The sequence below is a fragment of the Pipra filicauda genome, unplaced genomic scaffold, assembly GCF_003945595.2.
Source record: "Pipra filicauda isolate LSUMZ 115617 unplaced genomic scaffold, ASM394559v2 scaffold206_size1356665_pilon, whole genome shotgun sequence".
NCBI classification, from domain to species: domain Eukaryota; kingdom Metazoa; phylum Chordata; class Aves; order Passeriformes; family Pipridae; genus Pipra; species Pipra filicauda.
In genome coordinates, this window is record NW_024104317.1 from 1,179,992 (window position 1) to 1,196,940 (window position 16,949).

Here is a 16,949-nt window from a genome sequence, read left to right on the forward strand (position 1 = left end):
ATTCCTAAACAATCAGGAGGTAACCTGCAGTGAACTGGAAAAGCATCAGTGAAACTTTTGTAGTACTTATGTCTCAAAGCTTCACTCATAGCACTGGAAATTCATTCTGGCCTTGTACAAGGCTCAGGCAGTGCTTCAGTCCCTGAGCTTTGTGACTGGTCTGTTATGGGGTAGGTGTCTCACATATGGCATGTTACCAGGCCTTGCTGCAAATGCCTTTGCTCTCCTGATGTAGGGGGGTCCTTAGCGTGCTCTGGAGCTGAGCAGATGCAAATCTACTCTCACATTTACCATTTCGGCAAAGACCCTCAAGGAGAGTTTATGACAGGACCTCATTCTTCAGAAAGTTTTTGTGAAGTTATGCTCTTGCTTAGCCCCCACAGGGACTGATTACAACCCTATTTCTTTTCCCCCTTATCCCCTCCACCCTAATAGCAAGGAGGCAGTTCTCCTTCAAACAATCACTTCTTTCAGTCCAGCACTCCCAAGGGGGACAATAGGGGTTATTTGTTTTACTACGTCTGTCCTCAGGTGAGCTCAGTGTCTTCTTTATTATTTCTCTCCCCAGTTGGATATGCCTTGCCAGAAAAGGAGTAAGAACTGTGTCCATGTTAGTCAATTAATTCCCTCCCCATGGAAGGATTTGGGTAGGATGATCTCATGAAGACCTGCCTGGGATGCTATAATTAGTTCATAGAATCATAGAATGGTTTGGGTTGGAAAGGACTTTAAAGATCACCCAGTTTCAAACCCCCTGCTGTGGGCAGGGACACCTTTCACCAGATCAGGTTGCTCATAGCTCCATCCAACCTGGCCTTAAACACTTCCAGGAATAAGGCAGCCACAACTTCTCTGGGCAACCTCTTCCAGTGCCTTATCACCCTCACAGTAAAGAATCTCTTTCTTAAATATAATCTAAACTTACTTCCTAATATCTAATATAAACATACTCTCTTTCAGTTTGAATTCTGACCACATCAGTCTACACATCTACCACAGTCTACCATATCAGTTTTGTACATCTCTCAGAGGTGAGTAGGTGATGGTGTGCAGCACACTTGGGCTGTCAAATTCTGTCTGGACTTTGTGTTTTTCAAACAGCCTTTGAAGACAACAGAGTCTCTCATGTCAGTTAGAGCATATTCCACTTTGGGTCTACAACATGAGATCCAAGAGATATTTTAAATTCACAACTTCAAAGGTTTTCAACAAATGCAATGATAAATTTATTATTATTTCTTCTCAAAGTAGTAGAAATATAATTAAAATACAAGAGCAGAAAGTATGATAAATGAATTGGAAAAATATTGTTAACTATAGCTGTGTATTTTGGGATTCATTTTGATCAAATGCACTGTTTACGATGCAGCCATAATCTTGCTCGTGTACTCTGGCATCCAGTTCATCCCTGGACCACTTCAAAGAAGAATCCCTTGTTATTGTCTGTGTATCCACATTTCTCTTTCTCCTATACAATGAGAAAAAAAAAAGAACAACCAATTTTAATTTCTGTTCTTATCTATAGTGAGAAGTCAAACAATGGTCAAAAGAGATCTCAGAGTGCTGTGGTTCCTTTCTGGTCCTTGCAGGTATTTGACTGATGGGAGTTTTGAGGTTTACAGGTGCTAAAAGGGGTGTATATGTTTTGAATATTTTGAATGTAGCAAAGCTGGGAAAAAGCCTTACCTGTACAGGTACACTGTAGATGAGATGAGAATGACAATAACAATTACACCTGCCACGACTCCGATGACGATGGCATATGTATAGTCCTTGGGATCCTCTGTGTCAGGGTCTTCAGCTGAAGAAGAAATAAGAGCCCTGTCACTGAAAGCTGACCATACTATGAACAGATTTTTTTTTCTCAATCCTTGCCTATGTGTTTGGTTTACGCTGTGTTCTCTGATGAATGTGGCTTTCTGGAGTGGTGTCAGACCCTGATCCTGTATGCTCTACAGAGCCCTGCTGTCATGATTTCTGGCACCTCTCCACTGGGCATCTGACAATTCTTTCTGCTTGGATGACCACAGGCTCTCACCCACTGGGTTACTAATTTACATAATGAAAATGAAGACCAAGCTCAGTTTTCTCCATAATAACATCCGTTTTTGAAAGTGGTGTGAGTAATGCAGATAGGGAAATCCAAAATAGTTTTATTACCTATCTTTTCAGCCTCACACGTTGCTCCTGTGTACAGCTCTGAACATTCACAGTAGAAGAGGAGAGAGGTGCCATTGGTAGTTTCAGAGCAAACACCATCATTCTGACAAGGGTTTGGCATACATGGTCCACCTAGTGAAAAGGAAAGAGAAATACTTGATTCTCAGATAATTCAACACTGAGAGAGCTGTTCTTGCTTAGATTACACTGACTCCTAATGCTGCACATCCCCTGTATTTTCTAAGGCAGTTACTTGTATCTGACAACAGGAATAATGGAAGGAAACTGTTTCTGCAATGAAACATCAGAGCAAGATCCCCTACATGCTTTTCTTCTGTACACGCTCCCTTGAAACTATCCCCAACCCAGTGATGTCTTATAAGATAAGTCAAGACTTCATAGCATCAAAGAAAATATGATAGTGGTTGACTCACTCCTGTAGCATCCACGAGTGTAGTTGGAGATGCCACAGATTTCATCAGACCCACACACTTTGTCAGAGCAGAAAACAGTGGAGCTTTCTGTGCACTGGCATGTCTGAGAGCAGTCATCAGTGGTGAATATTTCTCCAATCTGGAAGACAGCAGTGAGATGTTAAGAATATCAAATAAATCAGACGGAAAAAAACATGAATAGAGCACGGGGCCCCATTATAGTCTCTTCAACACTTTCCTGAGGAATAGCAACAGGGCAGATTTTTTTTTTTTAATTAGTTTGTACAAATAAAACAAGCATCTTACTAATCCAGCTCTTTGAAACTAGAGGATGGCCCAAGAAAGAAGGCAAAAGAAGAGTTTGTGGTATGAGATCCTAGTCCCAGGTGGGGTACATATGCAACCAACAGTGTCTAGCTGTTGCTAGAGATAAGGGTGGCACATGCATCACATCATACCTCCAAGGCAATGTGGAAATGTTATCTACCGTATTAATTAAAAGTGCCTCCTGCTAATAGTGTCTCCCTCCTCCAATAAAAAAATGTTTACTGGCTTAGGCCTTTTCTGTACCAAATCTCCAGTGTTAATGCAGAAATATATGAGATGTTCTATCCTGCAGCGACAATGAAGGATTCTCCTCAGAATCCAGCCTTGCTCAGGGCTCTCTTCATGTCCTCCCCAGCTCTACAGTCTCTCAACACTGCCTATATCATTCTTCACTGAGATGACTGGGACCACAGTGACCCACAGAATTTCTCTGTAACTGGTATGTTGTAAACTTTAGTGGCTATGAGGCTATTATTTAGCCTAATAAAGCTGAGGCATTAACATGGAGGTCAGAGTGCAGTCATATACTTTCTCCAACTGCCTGCCTTGAGTATTCTGGCAGACAGAGTTTCAGAGGGAGACCAAGGGATCTCCTCTCTCTTCCCTTTCTCCAGAAACCAGAATTTTATTAAACAATTGCTCTTTGTTTCTAATGCAAAATTACATGCTGAGCATTACGAGGAGATTGTCAAAATAACTAATGGAAGAAAATACTGTTTAGTGCTGCAGGAGCTGTCTGAGCCACAGAGACTGTATGTACCTCATAGTATTTGTTCAGGTATGTGCAGCCACACTCTTTGTAAGGCACACAGTCAAAACCACTAAGAACATAGCCAGGGAGACATTCACAGCCTTCCACACAAGGTGATTCACACTCAGAAGGGCTGGTCAGGTCGTTGCAGGATGCTGGGCATGCAGACGTGCATGAGCTGTAGTTGCTGTTGGCAGGACATGATATACCTATAAAAATAAGGACAGTCCAGTTATACCAGGATGCTGTGCATTACTTAAATATAGAATTCTCTTTCAGATCCAGAAGGCATAATTTTGCAGGAGGCCATATGATGAACATACATACACAGAGATGTGCATACCTATATGATAGTGCTGAAGTTGTAAGTAAAGCACTCCAAAGTCAGGAAATGCATCATCTAAACTACTTGTATAATGTGCTCTCATTCCTGATATACACTGATCTCAAAACAGCTTCCCACACATTCAAGGTAGCCATCCCTGCGAGTGCCAGACCTGTTTCACAACTTCAGGAACTGTGTTTCACCAGGAATAGAGAGTCATAGGAAACACAGGGAAAATATGGTTTGATTAATCTCCCGACCTCCAAAAAAATTAGTAAAAAAAAAAGTTTGAGATGATTATAAGTTTTATTCCAGCATTTCTTAGTCTGAAAAATTTAGTGTTTTCAGTTGAATCTTTTTTTTTATCTTGAAATTTCACAGGCAAAAAAGATAGTATATTTTGTAGATTTTAAAGGAGATTGAAATTAATTGTTTTTCCTTCAGACTTCTAGCTTGTGATGGTCTCCAAAATTTTTTTTTTTTTTTTGTCCCATTGGGACGGGGGACATTTTTTCTCTCACAGAACTTCTGATGACAGTGAGCTGACAGCTCTGATTTCCAAAGTGTCTTTGTAAGCTGGAGGCTAAATGTGAAAGTCAGCATAGGACACAGAAGAGAGGCCAGAAAGGCAAATGTGCATGTTAAACTGTGAAGACTGAGCAAAGTGAGAATCAACATGTTTTTACTCCCTGAGAAGTTTTGATACATGGTGTGTCTAGGAAAAGCCTTAAACCTGATATTTTGAGAGTCCTGTAGGCAGAATCCATACTTCCCATTTCTTCCCATGCTTACCACAAACTGTCTGTTGTCTCCAGCCATCCATACTGACTCCTTGCTGCTGACAGGCCAGCACATATTCCTCCAGACTGCGACACAAGGTAGTGACCTCATCTCCTTCCACACACATATCAAACAGGCAGCTCCTATGTGAAACATGAGAAAACATTAATTTCCAGTACATTTGTTATTGCTTATTTTCATTTGCTTTTCTGCCTGACTCTGAGTTAGTTCTGTGTTCCAGTATCTGCCTGATAGGAAACAGAGGAATAAAAAGCACTCCAGACACATAATTGGAAGATCAGGTCATTTGTTGTGCAGCTGCTGCTAATATGTGAGGTGTTCATATAGAATCATAGATCATTAAGCCTAGAAAAGACCTCTAAGATCATCAGGTCCAACCTTTAACCTAACACTGCCAGGTCCACCACTAAACCGTGTCCCTAAATTAAAAATTTTCCTGATGTGCAATCTAGACCTCCCTTGGAACGAGCAATAAACTGTTACCTGACTTAGCATAATCAGTTATTCTTTGCTATCTGCTTCTGTTTTGAGCTACATCTTGCTTGCAGAGCACTTTTTAGCACTGCTAAGTCTTACAGCTGGCCTACACACTTCTTTCAATACATGGGTACCCTCCCCATGTCCACGTGCCTTAACAGCACAGAATGCTGTTTTACCCAGTGTTTGTTTGCCAGTGCTACTTTCTCGGTTTTGCTCATCATTTGAATATCTGTGGCCTGATTTTCAGAGGCACTGAGATTCAAGATGAATGGAATCTGAAAATATGCAGTGCCTTGGTAAGATCAGGGCACCACTAGGCAGGTAGAACAGGCTGCCCAACCAAATTCTAGAGTGAGGAGAAAAGTTATGTTAAGAATCAGCATATATACAGAGATCCACTTTATTTGGCTTAAGATACTGTAACATTCTTCTCCCAGATAGGAGATGGGCATTGTCTGTCTCTAAACACTAGGTACAAGCATGTAACTAAAGAAAACTGGCAGCTACTTGGCATATTTGTGACTAATGACGGATGAATGATGAATGTGGGGATGAATACAGCTCAAAATTTAGTATGTAGGAATTGTATGGGTAGGAGGCAGAGCAACCCTGAAACACAGCAGAGGGAACTTTCTTAAAGATACCAGGTTAGTTACTCTTCACTACTCTGGTTTTTGTACTTCTCCATGAAAAATTCAAGAAGCATCACTGACAGCTTCAGCTTTTGGCTACAGCATGATATAGATTTTATGAAGCTAGAATTGCTTAAAGGAAGCCAATAGACCTAGGTGCTAAATTCTCACTGAATGTAGATGAGAACTGTAAGCACACTGGAAATCCCAGGCTACAGGTATAATGCTTAACACTGCTGCTTTATCTGTGTGCAAATATATATATATATATATAGCTAAGAGAGAAGTAAACTCTAAATAGATGAAAGAAAGGCCATCACGTTTATGTAAAAATAAATAAGGGGATGTAAATATATCAATAATGGAATCACTGGGCCCAAAGACACTTATTATCCTCAGCTCCTATTAATGCCCTGGAGACTGAAGATGCAAAGTTCTTGTCAGAAACTATCGCCAAAATGATTTTGCAAACGGGGAGAACAACTGTCTGCAGTAAACACTTACGTGAAATAGAAATCCGGTAGGACTGTGGAATGACACTTTGCAAAAGGACCATTCAAGTCAGTCAGGATTTGGCATCTTGAAGTTGCATTTTGCTGTTCCAGCTGATTTTCGTTGCAACCTTGGTAAAGCCCTGGATCTGGCTCCTCCGCAGACTCATTTCCTGAGTTGACATCTCGTCTATAAATGAAGTCATTATGAAACCATCAGTGTTCTGTGTACATCCAGCATTCATGGTACTAGTCTCTAAGTAACACTGCAGGAATACTTCTGCCTCATAGTGTAGATGTAAGCTTATTTATCTCTCATGATTTATCCTGAATGGGAAGGACATAGATGTAGCAAATCAAAGACATGCTGGAACACTTCCTACGATCTCAGAGATTTATGGTATTTAAATTAAAAGGGATGTCTGTAGTTCTCTCTTTGGAAATTCTGCATGACACAGAACGCCTCCTTCATCCAATCTATTCAACAAAATTGGAACGTTAGTCAGAAGCATACAGCTGAAATAAACCCCTGTTCCAGGGGAAGGACTGACATTAAATCAGGATTTACACTTGGTATAGCATGTACTTATTTTTGCCAGCAACCGTGAGCTTGGCAAAGATGTTTTTTATTCCTCTGCCCCAGCAGTTGTAATGGCTGTGACTCCAAAGAGGGATACTGAACCGCAGTAATGCAGTAATTCAGGCCTCTTTTGGCTAGATAGAAGGGCACTGATAGCTCACCTTAGTGATGAGCAGAAAAAGTCCCTACACGCAAACAAAGGGAAAAAGAAAAACCAGAAATAAGACAGTGTAATTATTCCTGGAGGTTAACTATGGCTTAATTCTCTCACTTCTAGAGGCAGTACTTGCCATGGATATTAAGTAGAAAATGAAGTACCTGAAACGAGAGCTTCTTTTTAAAGGAACTTTCCAACTTTCACCGAATACATTCACGTTCTTCACCCAAACACCATCTGGATTTGTGAAGTCATTTCTATATCTCCCATCAAAGTCACCACACAAGCCTTCCACTCTGCTTCCGTAGGTGTTGGCCAGCTTTATATCTAGGGAAGGTCAGAAGAAAAAAAAAGCTGTTACACAGAAATCGTTGTCTCTGAGTGTAGGAAGAAGTGGAAAACAATGCCAAGTGCCACATTTTATGACTCAGATTGAAGTTCGTAACATGACATGGGCTTCACATGTAGCATGTGAGCACAGCCCTGAACATACATGTTCATACATGTAGTCACAGGACTGTTTCTGTGCTCCGCAACATGGATCATGAAAAAAAAATTTCTTGCAGTAATTTCTTATAATATGTTATTATATAGCACAACATCATTGCCCAAATGCTCTTAGTGCATGCTGCTTACTGCTTTGCAACAAACTGAATGCATCACCCACTTTTTGCCCTTCACTGACAATCCACTTGACCACTGAGAAACAGAATTCCTACAAGCAGACTGTTTCTTTCTGCGGTTGGAATTTTAGGGTTGGGAATGAGGGTCATGTAAATAAATTGCCTGGCCCTTTCACCATACACTTAGAAATAAAATAGCTATATGCTGTTGTAAATCAGGATTAACTTTGGAATGACAACATTTTTTGAGACAGTGCATAAATATTTCAGCACATTTTTTTTAGTATCACTTACCTGCATTTTGATTGCCATCAAAGCTCACATACAAGCCAAAATCTGTCTCTAGGTAAATTCTTGTTATCCTCTGATATATATGAATACCTTCATGAGGTCGAAGAGGGGGTCTCACACGGACACCATCCAACTAACAGGGAAATAAATTAAAATTCATTATATGTAGGCCAAATTAAAATCTGGCTTCAGTACAGGTCAGTGCTACATATCAACATTTCTTGCTTTTCATGATAAATGTATCAGATAATTTAACCAGTAAAAAACTCAGTATTTAATTTTTTAAAGTTAACAAAATCATATATTGAGGAAAGTGATCTGGACACAGTACTTTCATATCATCATAAGAGATTTCTGTTATGGAGCTAAAGTGAATATAGGGGCTATGTATATTCTTACACACCAATAAAAGGGAAGGAAATTAAATTATCCTAGCCTAATTCACACTTTTCCCTACCACTGATAAAAATTTGTGTGGCTTTATTTTAAGCCTTGGGATATTTGGTGTTTTATTCCCAAAACTCTATTTATACATTTATTTGTTTGAAGTAGAATCATATCCTTCATAGCTATGGAGCAAAAAGACTCAACACAACTGAAAATCTCATTTGTGGTTGTCTCATAGCACTGCTGTAACAATACAGTTTAGTACTTTAGTACTTTAATTCTTCAAAACAAACATTTATTACCCAGAGGTGTTTTGCTCCAAGGGAGAGTCTTTCTCCATGCTCTGCTGTCAGGGAGAAACTTACCAGAATCTGCTTGTTCTGCCTGAATCGCACTGTGTGGTTGTAAACATTGATGAGAATCTCTTTCAGGTAGGTAATGTGTCGAAATAGGAGTAAAGGAGAGTTAATGCCTTCAATGCTGAACGGCGTGAGAGTATCAGGTAGGTCAGGGATGGTCTGAGCCAAAATATACGTGTATTTCCCTTGGAAGTGGTGCACCAGACCGTCGAAGGTGGTGTAGTGTGGGTCGCCCAGGATCTGGCATCTTCCAAAACCTAAAAAGGAAGAGCTTCATTACTCTCCAGTTTAAATGTGCATGTGTCAGATCCCATGCATAGATTGGTTCAAAATGGTAGATAAAAATTATTGCTGCTGGCATGCAGGTCTGAAAGTAAAGGTGGGTGCTCAGGCATCACCCTAGTGAATGAACACTGAAACAGAGAGATGGACAGAAAAACTCATTCCTCTGCTGAGAACCAGTGTGAGCCAGATGAGCTGAAGCAGAACATTAGAGTTTATAGACATTATAGAGACTAAGTTGTGCATATTGGCCCTCTGCTGCCACACAGCATGGCTTGCAGTGGGCTCTTAGAGATGTCGATTTCATAAACCTCAGCCGTGCATTGCTACAAAATTGAAAAGCAATGTCTAACTTTGGCTTGCTCAGTGCTGTCACTGGTTTCCTCTGAGGTTACTAAAATGGATGATTCGGTTCACCAGACCCAACAATCAGATGCAGTGACTATCATCTCTGTGTTCTTGACCACTGAGCGCAGAGTAAACCATTATACCAGGAGCAAGGCTATCCTTAAGACTGCTGGGGTGCCTCTGCTCTGGTATTTTGCCAAAATGTAGCAGGGGGACACTGGATTTGCATTATGCTTTTGTACTGATACTCAATACACTATGATTGATGACATACTATTCTTCAAAACTGAAGTGCAGAGGCACTAGGCAATAAGCTGTCTCCCAAACAACCCAACATACCTAGAGAATATGGAATTAACTTTGCTTAGCCAAAGCACTAATGAACAAAAGTACAAAGTTCTCTGACTGGCCTATTATGTATCTGTTCAGATCTGCTCTGTCTTGGATTTTGTTTATTGTTTTTTTTTTTCTGTTCTCAAATCAACATGCAGTGAATTTTTTCTTAAATTTATTTATTTATTTAAACTAGTCAGATCGAACTAGATTTCTAGATATAAGTAAATTTTCATACCCGAGTATCCATTTCCCTCTACAAATTCTCTGTTTGGAGCTGGAACATTTTATTATGAGAACTGAGGCTTTTTATATTCAATAATGTGTCATCAATAACACTGTCAGAGTTTCCTTCTTTCCCCTTGAAAGTCTGGAGTTGCCATGGAAGAAAGAATGGACACACACATTCTCCCTCCTTCTCCAACCCCCATGAAACACCAAATGAAGACTTGCTTGCACGTACCTGTTGGATGGCACTTGTATTTTCCATTTTGGATCACACATGTTTCTCTAGAATCACAGCTATAGCTGTTACAACTGATGACACCGTTCTTCTGACACTGGCATCTTCTGGCACAGTGTGGAGTTATCCATGTCTCCCCAGCCTAAACACAAGTTATGGTGATAAGACGTTATCAAGGTGTTCAGCTTTGCAATGCAATAATAGTTCAATAGCTAAGGGTGTGGGGACAGGTTAGGTGCAGCCTGTCCAGTTGGTGATTCCACAAAGGCTCAATCCAAGCGTAGTCTCACCAAGAGTGTGGGAGTGGGGATCTCAGTCCATTTATCTTATTGTCTTTGACATGAGAATTTGAACACAAAACAGGATAGGAGAGACTGCCTGCATATCTCTGATCAATTGACTGTTTTCAAATATGCCTGAGTTTTGGCCTCAGGTGCAAAGTACAAAGCAAGCTTCTGCATCTCCTAATAGCCAAGCCTGAAGCTTTTACTCATCAGATGGGAGGTATTTAAGAGGTAGACCCTGAAGACTTTGATCTTTCTCTCTGTCTTTCTCATATTAAGATTGTCAGGAGACCAACTTTCTGCAGAAAAGCCACAGATTTTGAAGCCACAGATTTGCTCCACAGACAAACTACTTACACTGTAGTAATTGTTGTCATCATCCCTGCAGCCACAACTGCTCAGAGGTACACAGTTGCCATTACTGAGCACATAATTATCATCACACTCACAGCCCTCTGTACATTCTTCTGTCTTGTCACAAAGGGAAGAGGCAAAAATGTCATTGCATGTTGATGGGCAGGCGGAGACACAGTCTTTGTAATGGCTCCGGGATGGGCAGGGCAATGCTGTGTGGGAGAATAGGAGCAGCGTTATTAAATACATCTACAAAGTGCACTGCAAACACTGAAAGCTACACATTGGCCTATGAAATGGTAGTATGGAGTTACCTTTTAATAGCTGATTTTGATGATCAACCAATTTTTATTTTTGTATTTTACTTAAAAAAACCCAAACAAACCAAAACAAAGCAAAGAACCCTTTCCGGAGCTGCTCATGCAGTTTTATTACAGGTATGCCTGAACTGGTGGCACCTGGCACTAGATCATTCCGGTTCAGTGTTCCAGTTATGCTGCAAATGCCTCTTTGGGCACTGCTGGAAACGTGAATCTTAAGGGCAAATATTTTAGAATGTTCCACCCTCCATTGATGCAAACCAGGTGTAAATTTAGCTTAACCACAGACATAAACACATGCAAGATATGCACTGCACTTTCAGACTGCAGATTCATCCAGCTCCATACCACATTTCTGCCAGTGACTAGAGACGCATAAGGGGACAGTTCAAGAAACAGGCTAACATGACAAAAAGTTTGTTAGTCCAGTATTTTCCTCTGCTTGTGGCAAAGAGGCAACTAGGGATTTCTGATAGACCTATTCAACATTCATCTGGCTTGTTTTTTAACCAGTTAATTGTTTTGTCCTCCACAACATTATGTGATAATCCCACAATATGATACTAAATTGTGAAAAATCCCCCACAAATAAGCCCCCCACTACCTGATCTTTATTTATTTTTGCATAATTAGTTTGTAGCTTTGTTGAATTGGTGAAGTGAGGCACATACCCTGGAAATTAATCCGAGAATATGGCCTGTAATAAACAACTGGGTAAACTGACAGTTTTCATTCAAATCACAGTGAGTGTCATTGAGCCCTGTGTCCTATGACAGTATCCAACTTTCTTTTAGTCTTCTGGTTCTATTATTTCTCCATTTTAGGCTCACTGCAATATCTCATGGCACTCATGTGGCTACTAAAACCATTCTAACTCCACATTAGTATCCATAGCTTGCCTAGTCCTGAGTTATCACTGGGCTTATATGAACCTGAACACAATTCAGCACAGCAATGGAATCATAATAGTAGAATTGTGTTTTGTGAGAATTTGGATTTATTTTCCTTTGACATAACTTGTTCACGTAATTCTGCTTATTTGTTTTCATACTATCAGTCATCCAAGTTTCAGTTTTTTCCCTTGCTTGTGCACTTACGACAGAATGTGTTATTCCTCCATTTAATGGTGATTCCATGGTTCTTGCAGGTCTCCACATAGGCTTGAACTATGTCGCAGAGAGCAGACTTCATGCCGTCATACTGGCACATGTCATAGATGCAGATCTCTACAAAGTCTTCAGGGTTGACTAGATTATGGCATACTTTGAATTTGTCTGATTTTAGGACATTACACTGGCTTTCAATGACTTGTTTATTCTCAGCAGTGCAAGGAGGATTATCATCTTCTCTTAAGTCTGGTAAGCAACTGCAAGAAGGCACAGACACAGGCATCTAAGTTCCAAAGGCATGCTGAAGACATGAAAATTGAAAAGTTTTTTCTACTGTGAGGTAGAAAAGGCTAGAGACTACAGTCTTCCTTCTGCCTGAGTGAAAGCCTAGGCAGAATTAGACCTGCCTGACAACCACCATGCTGTGTCTCACACTTGTTACTCTCACTAAACTTGACCCTGACTAGAGGATTGGCGCACAGCTTGATCTTGGATCTGTCTCATCACTGCAAATTCGTGTGGTGATCTGGACTGAGCCAGGCTGTCTCCAGCTTCCACTGCGGGCCTGAGGCCACTGTTTTCTCAGCTGTGTTATCAAATATGACTTCCTGTCCCCTAGGGAGCAGCTGGCCCTCACCATTCCCCAGCACCATCATCTGGTTCTGGGTGTTATCAGTGTAAAATAGACAGAGGCTGTGTACACACTGTGGAGTGCCCCAAAGACTAACTCCCCAAGTGTGTATGTCAATTGATAGAACGGCTGTGGATTCCCTCTGGCCTGTGCAGTGGTTTCCTGTGGGGATGGCCTTTCTTTGGGCTTCAAATTCAACAAGAGAAAAGTCTCACACACGCTGCTTACATGTTACAAAGTAGCAGACAGTCAAAACAACTGAAAACAATTGACTGTTTTCTGAAGCGAGATGGAAGGTATGAAAAGACATTAATATTTACCCCTTATCACTGTCTTCCTCCACTTTCCAGCTATTTCCAAACTGTGTGGCACTGACGACTGTTCCATTGGGCAAGGACAGATCATCTTCACGAATATCATTGAGATTACCACACATGCCATGCACCTGCAAACAAAAAAGAACCATATTCTAAGCATGACCTGTTCACATCAACTTCCCCAATAACTTCTTATTCATTGCCTATGAAATAATGTGACCAAATCAACCACCAATCTTGTACTAGACATCTTAGACATTCTGACTGCACCCATGGAGAAACAAAACAGATATTGCAGTAAATCTGTGATTCCCTGAGGCTTCAAGGTATTTATTTCTCTAAGTTAGATGTATTACTCTAGACAGGTAATTTTCTTTAACTACCCCCTCAGAACACAAGGAAATTGTTGCGAAGAGAAAAAAATACAAAGGAAAAAATTGTCATGTGTTACAATACAACTACAAAGAAAGATGCAATAGCAAAACGCAAGAATAAAAGGAATTAGAAGTAAATGCAGAAAGCAGTAGTTTTGAAGAGCCAGATGTTTGCACACTAAATCTTACCTGTGAGAAGTAAGATTGTGGGAGGGTGATTTCCAGATGGTGATTGCCGTCGTATTTCACTATCACACCAAAGTCAGTTTCCATGACTATAAATCTGCCAACATTTCCAATGGACACGCCTTGCAGTCGGTTCTCCACTGGAGTGTAGACTCTCTCATTGTTCAGCTGGAGAGACATGTCATTTTGTCAGTATGGACATTATTCCATGAAAGCTTTTCTGCTCACAGTCTATAGTTCTAGCAGTGCTGAAGATTTCTCTGTGACAGTTTTAGCTGTTTACACTTCCACCATTGCATATTCCAACTACGGGTTGCAGGAATAAGCCTTTTAGCTGAGGAGAGATGGGCAGGACTCATATCCTATACCTTGAACAGGGAGCTGAAAAGATCACTGGTAGTGAGCAAGCTCTTACTCACCCTTAGGGTAGACTCCCTGCCTCCAGGACTGCCATGGATCCCCATGTTTTTCTAAACTGATACAGTATGACTTGCCTTTCCTCTGCTCTTGTTAGCCCACTATAGGTGATTGGCTTGACAAGAACTGTTGAAGTGGGGAGTCCCATACTTTACTTCAAGCAACAGTTCTCCAATCTGGAGGCTCTGGGCTCCATCTCAAAGATATGACCAATAAAACAGTAAACCCAAACCAAAACCCTTGGGAACTACTGAGAAATTATATCTGCTCGTGATATCCACTTAATGGAGGTGCCCACAAGTATTAAGCATATGCGTACATATTCCTTAGGAAACATGAAGATCCTTTTTCCTACAGCTACTGTAAGTGAGCTAATTTTAAGATACTTCTTGCTAGAGTAAAGAGCACCACCACCTACCAGGATTCCTTGGTTTTTCTGAAGGGTGATTCGTACACCATGCACATCTATATAGACTTCTTTCAGGTATGTGGCCCCTCTCAGTCCTCTGTCTTCATTCTTGCCCAGTATGGTTATAGGAATGACATTGGTGGAAGTGTTGACAACCTCAACCAAAGTGTAGGTGCAGGTTCCCATGAAAGTGTACTTCATTCCATCAAAAGTGAAATAATGGGGATCTCCTACCACTTGACATGTTGCTTGACCTGAACGTGAAAAAAAAATATCTAAGAACTTTGTACTGGACTTAGTCATGGAGTCAGCTGATAAAGGAGTTTGCATAAGTGTAACAACCTAATCCTGATAAATATTATGTGAGCAAACTTTCACAGAGGCATCTCAGGTTCATGCCAATGACATTTATTTGAAAATAAGAAATTTCTAGAAAGCACCTCCTAAATTTAATTTGCAAATTACATACAAAATGACAAACTGGCATCAAATTAACTTTTGTATATATTTCTATATGCTGTTGCAGCTACAATTTATGGTATTTGAGAGTAATACAGAGCTTTTCTAATTATCTATGCAAAGATATAGAATTATCTGTATAAATATGGGTGTAAAAGTAAATAAAATTTCATCTGTATATATCAATATATAGTACACTCATCATAACCCAGACCCACAGAAATGCAATTCTCAATTATTCTCATATTTATAGCTTGCAGTACTGGTGATGTGGGACATGAATTTTCATTATCAGGACAAACAGAACCCAAGTGACCTTGGGCATCATCAGTTTTTGCTGATATTCACTACAAAGGAAGGGCCTTTGTGCTTGCAAGACAGAACATCATATTTCCAACTCTTAGCAATGGCAGCAGTCAGTTGGGACTTCTTTACTATCACATGGGAAGAGACATTTATAATGAAGTTAGAAGGAGAAGAGGATCTAATTAAAGAATTGATATTGGAATGATTTTCAGGCAGGACTTACCATTGGAATGACAGCCCAGCACACCATCCTGAATGCTGCATTCCTCTTGGACTCCACACTCCCAGGATGTGCATTCAATGGTGTTATTAGCCTTGCAGGTGCAGCGTTCAGTGCAGGGATAATGGGTGAACCAGCTTTCATCCAGCTGAGTGGAAAAAAGTGTGTAGAATTATATACTATAAGATAAATAAGAACGTAAAACTGTAAGGAAATAAAATTATCAATATTTGAATGTGCATGATATGTGATCATTTGGGCAATTGTAGCCACGCAGCTCATGTATCAAGAAGACTGGCAAAGTAATTCTATTTTGAAATTATTAGTGGTGTAAATATTAATTGTGTAGTGTTATTAACATGCTTTTTCTCTCACAGTGATAAGGAATGAGATTCTCCCCCTCCACCTTTTTTTACTTTATTTATTTATTTACTTAAATGCCTGAGGTAACTTGCCTGGTGATACTGGTTCTTTTCATCAACACAACCACAGCTGCTTTCTGGCACACATTTGTCTCCACTCAAAACATAACCTTCCTTACAGAAGCAACCTTCCACTGGTAAAGAACTGCAGGAATCAGCTGCTGAGATGTTCAAACAGGTAGAGGGACACCTAGTACCACAGCTCTTGTAGATGCTGCCTCCAGGACAGGACATTGCTAGATAAAGAGGAAAAATAAGATCACTCTAAAGGGCAAAATTGTGGCAAAAGTTTTCCTGATGCTTTCACTGTTTGCTCCTGAAAATACACAAAATTGCTGTTAGAAAGCCTGACACAGGACAGTGCTGAGCACAAAGGACTCTCTTTCCGTGTGAGATGGGTGGCTTTTGATAAAGGTGGGCAAGACATGTGGGCCACCCTTGCATTTCACCTCACAACAAAGTCAAACATTGCAGGCCTGTGTCGAGGATAGGTCTCATGTCATCATACACGACAACCAATTGTGTTTGGTTCAGTAAACCTTTTTCTACTGGTTTGAAGGCAGAAAGTCACTCCACTAAGGGAATAGAAAAATCTCTACCCATACCAGATGATATGTCCCCCTTACTGTTGTTACTATTTGAACATCTGCCATGTATTTTAAAATAGAACTAAAAATGACACTCCGTCTTTCACTGAGAACACTTGAGGAAAATATATTATATTTTCATACCCATGCTGTTCATGGTAAAATTGAGTTTCTATCACTCAAAGCATTGTCCCCAGGGATAACATTACAATTTACAGAAATCTAGAAGCATTTCTCTGTTTCTGTCATCTAAAAAAACACAGAAAAATTGTTTCTGGCTAGATTCTGTGATAAATCACTACATATGATTCTCTTTTATCTTATCCGTAC

The 16,949-nt window shown here is 40.3% G+C and overlaps 1 protein-coding gene across 1 annotated transcript in view; it reads right to left on the reverse strand.

Moving 5' to 3' along the window:
• Positions 1-1,225: 1,225 nt before the first annotated feature.
• The window catches only part of LOC113996809, a 40,756-nt gene continuing 25,032 nt past the window's right edge, over positions 1,226-16,949 (reverse strand). The window contains exons 44-61 of the mRNA XM_039380908.1: positions 16,066-16,268; positions 15,614-15,758; positions 14,635-14,879; positions 13,803-13,967; positions 13,243-13,367; positions 12,280-12,548; positions 10,866-11,074; positions 10,225-10,366; positions 8,805-9,055; positions 8,056-8,185; positions 7,300-7,465; positions 6,415-6,591; positions 4,790-4,920; positions 3,682-3,881; positions 2,595-2,733; positions 2,161-2,292; positions 1,687-1,801; positions 1,226-1,468 (exon numbers count right to left, since the gene is read on the reverse strand). Coding sequence (XP_039236842.1) covers positions 1,315-1,468; positions 1,687-1,801; positions 2,161-2,292; positions 2,595-2,733; positions 3,682-3,881; positions 4,790-4,920; positions 6,415-6,591; positions 7,300-7,465; positions 8,056-8,185; positions 8,805-9,055; positions 10,225-10,366; positions 10,866-11,074; positions 12,280-12,548; positions 13,243-13,367; positions 13,803-13,967; positions 14,635-14,879; positions 15,614-15,758; positions 16,066-16,268 — 3,098 coding nt within the window. The 3' untranslated portion in view covers positions 1,226-1,314. The remainder of the gene's footprint in view (positions 1,469-1,686; positions 1,802-2,160; positions 2,293-2,594; positions 2,734-3,681; positions 3,882-4,789; positions 4,921-6,414; positions 6,592-7,299; positions 7,466-8,055; positions 8,186-8,804; positions 9,056-10,224; positions 10,367-10,865; positions 11,075-12,279; positions 12,549-13,242; positions 13,368-13,802; positions 13,968-14,634; positions 14,880-15,613; positions 15,759-16,065; positions 16,269-16,949) is intronic.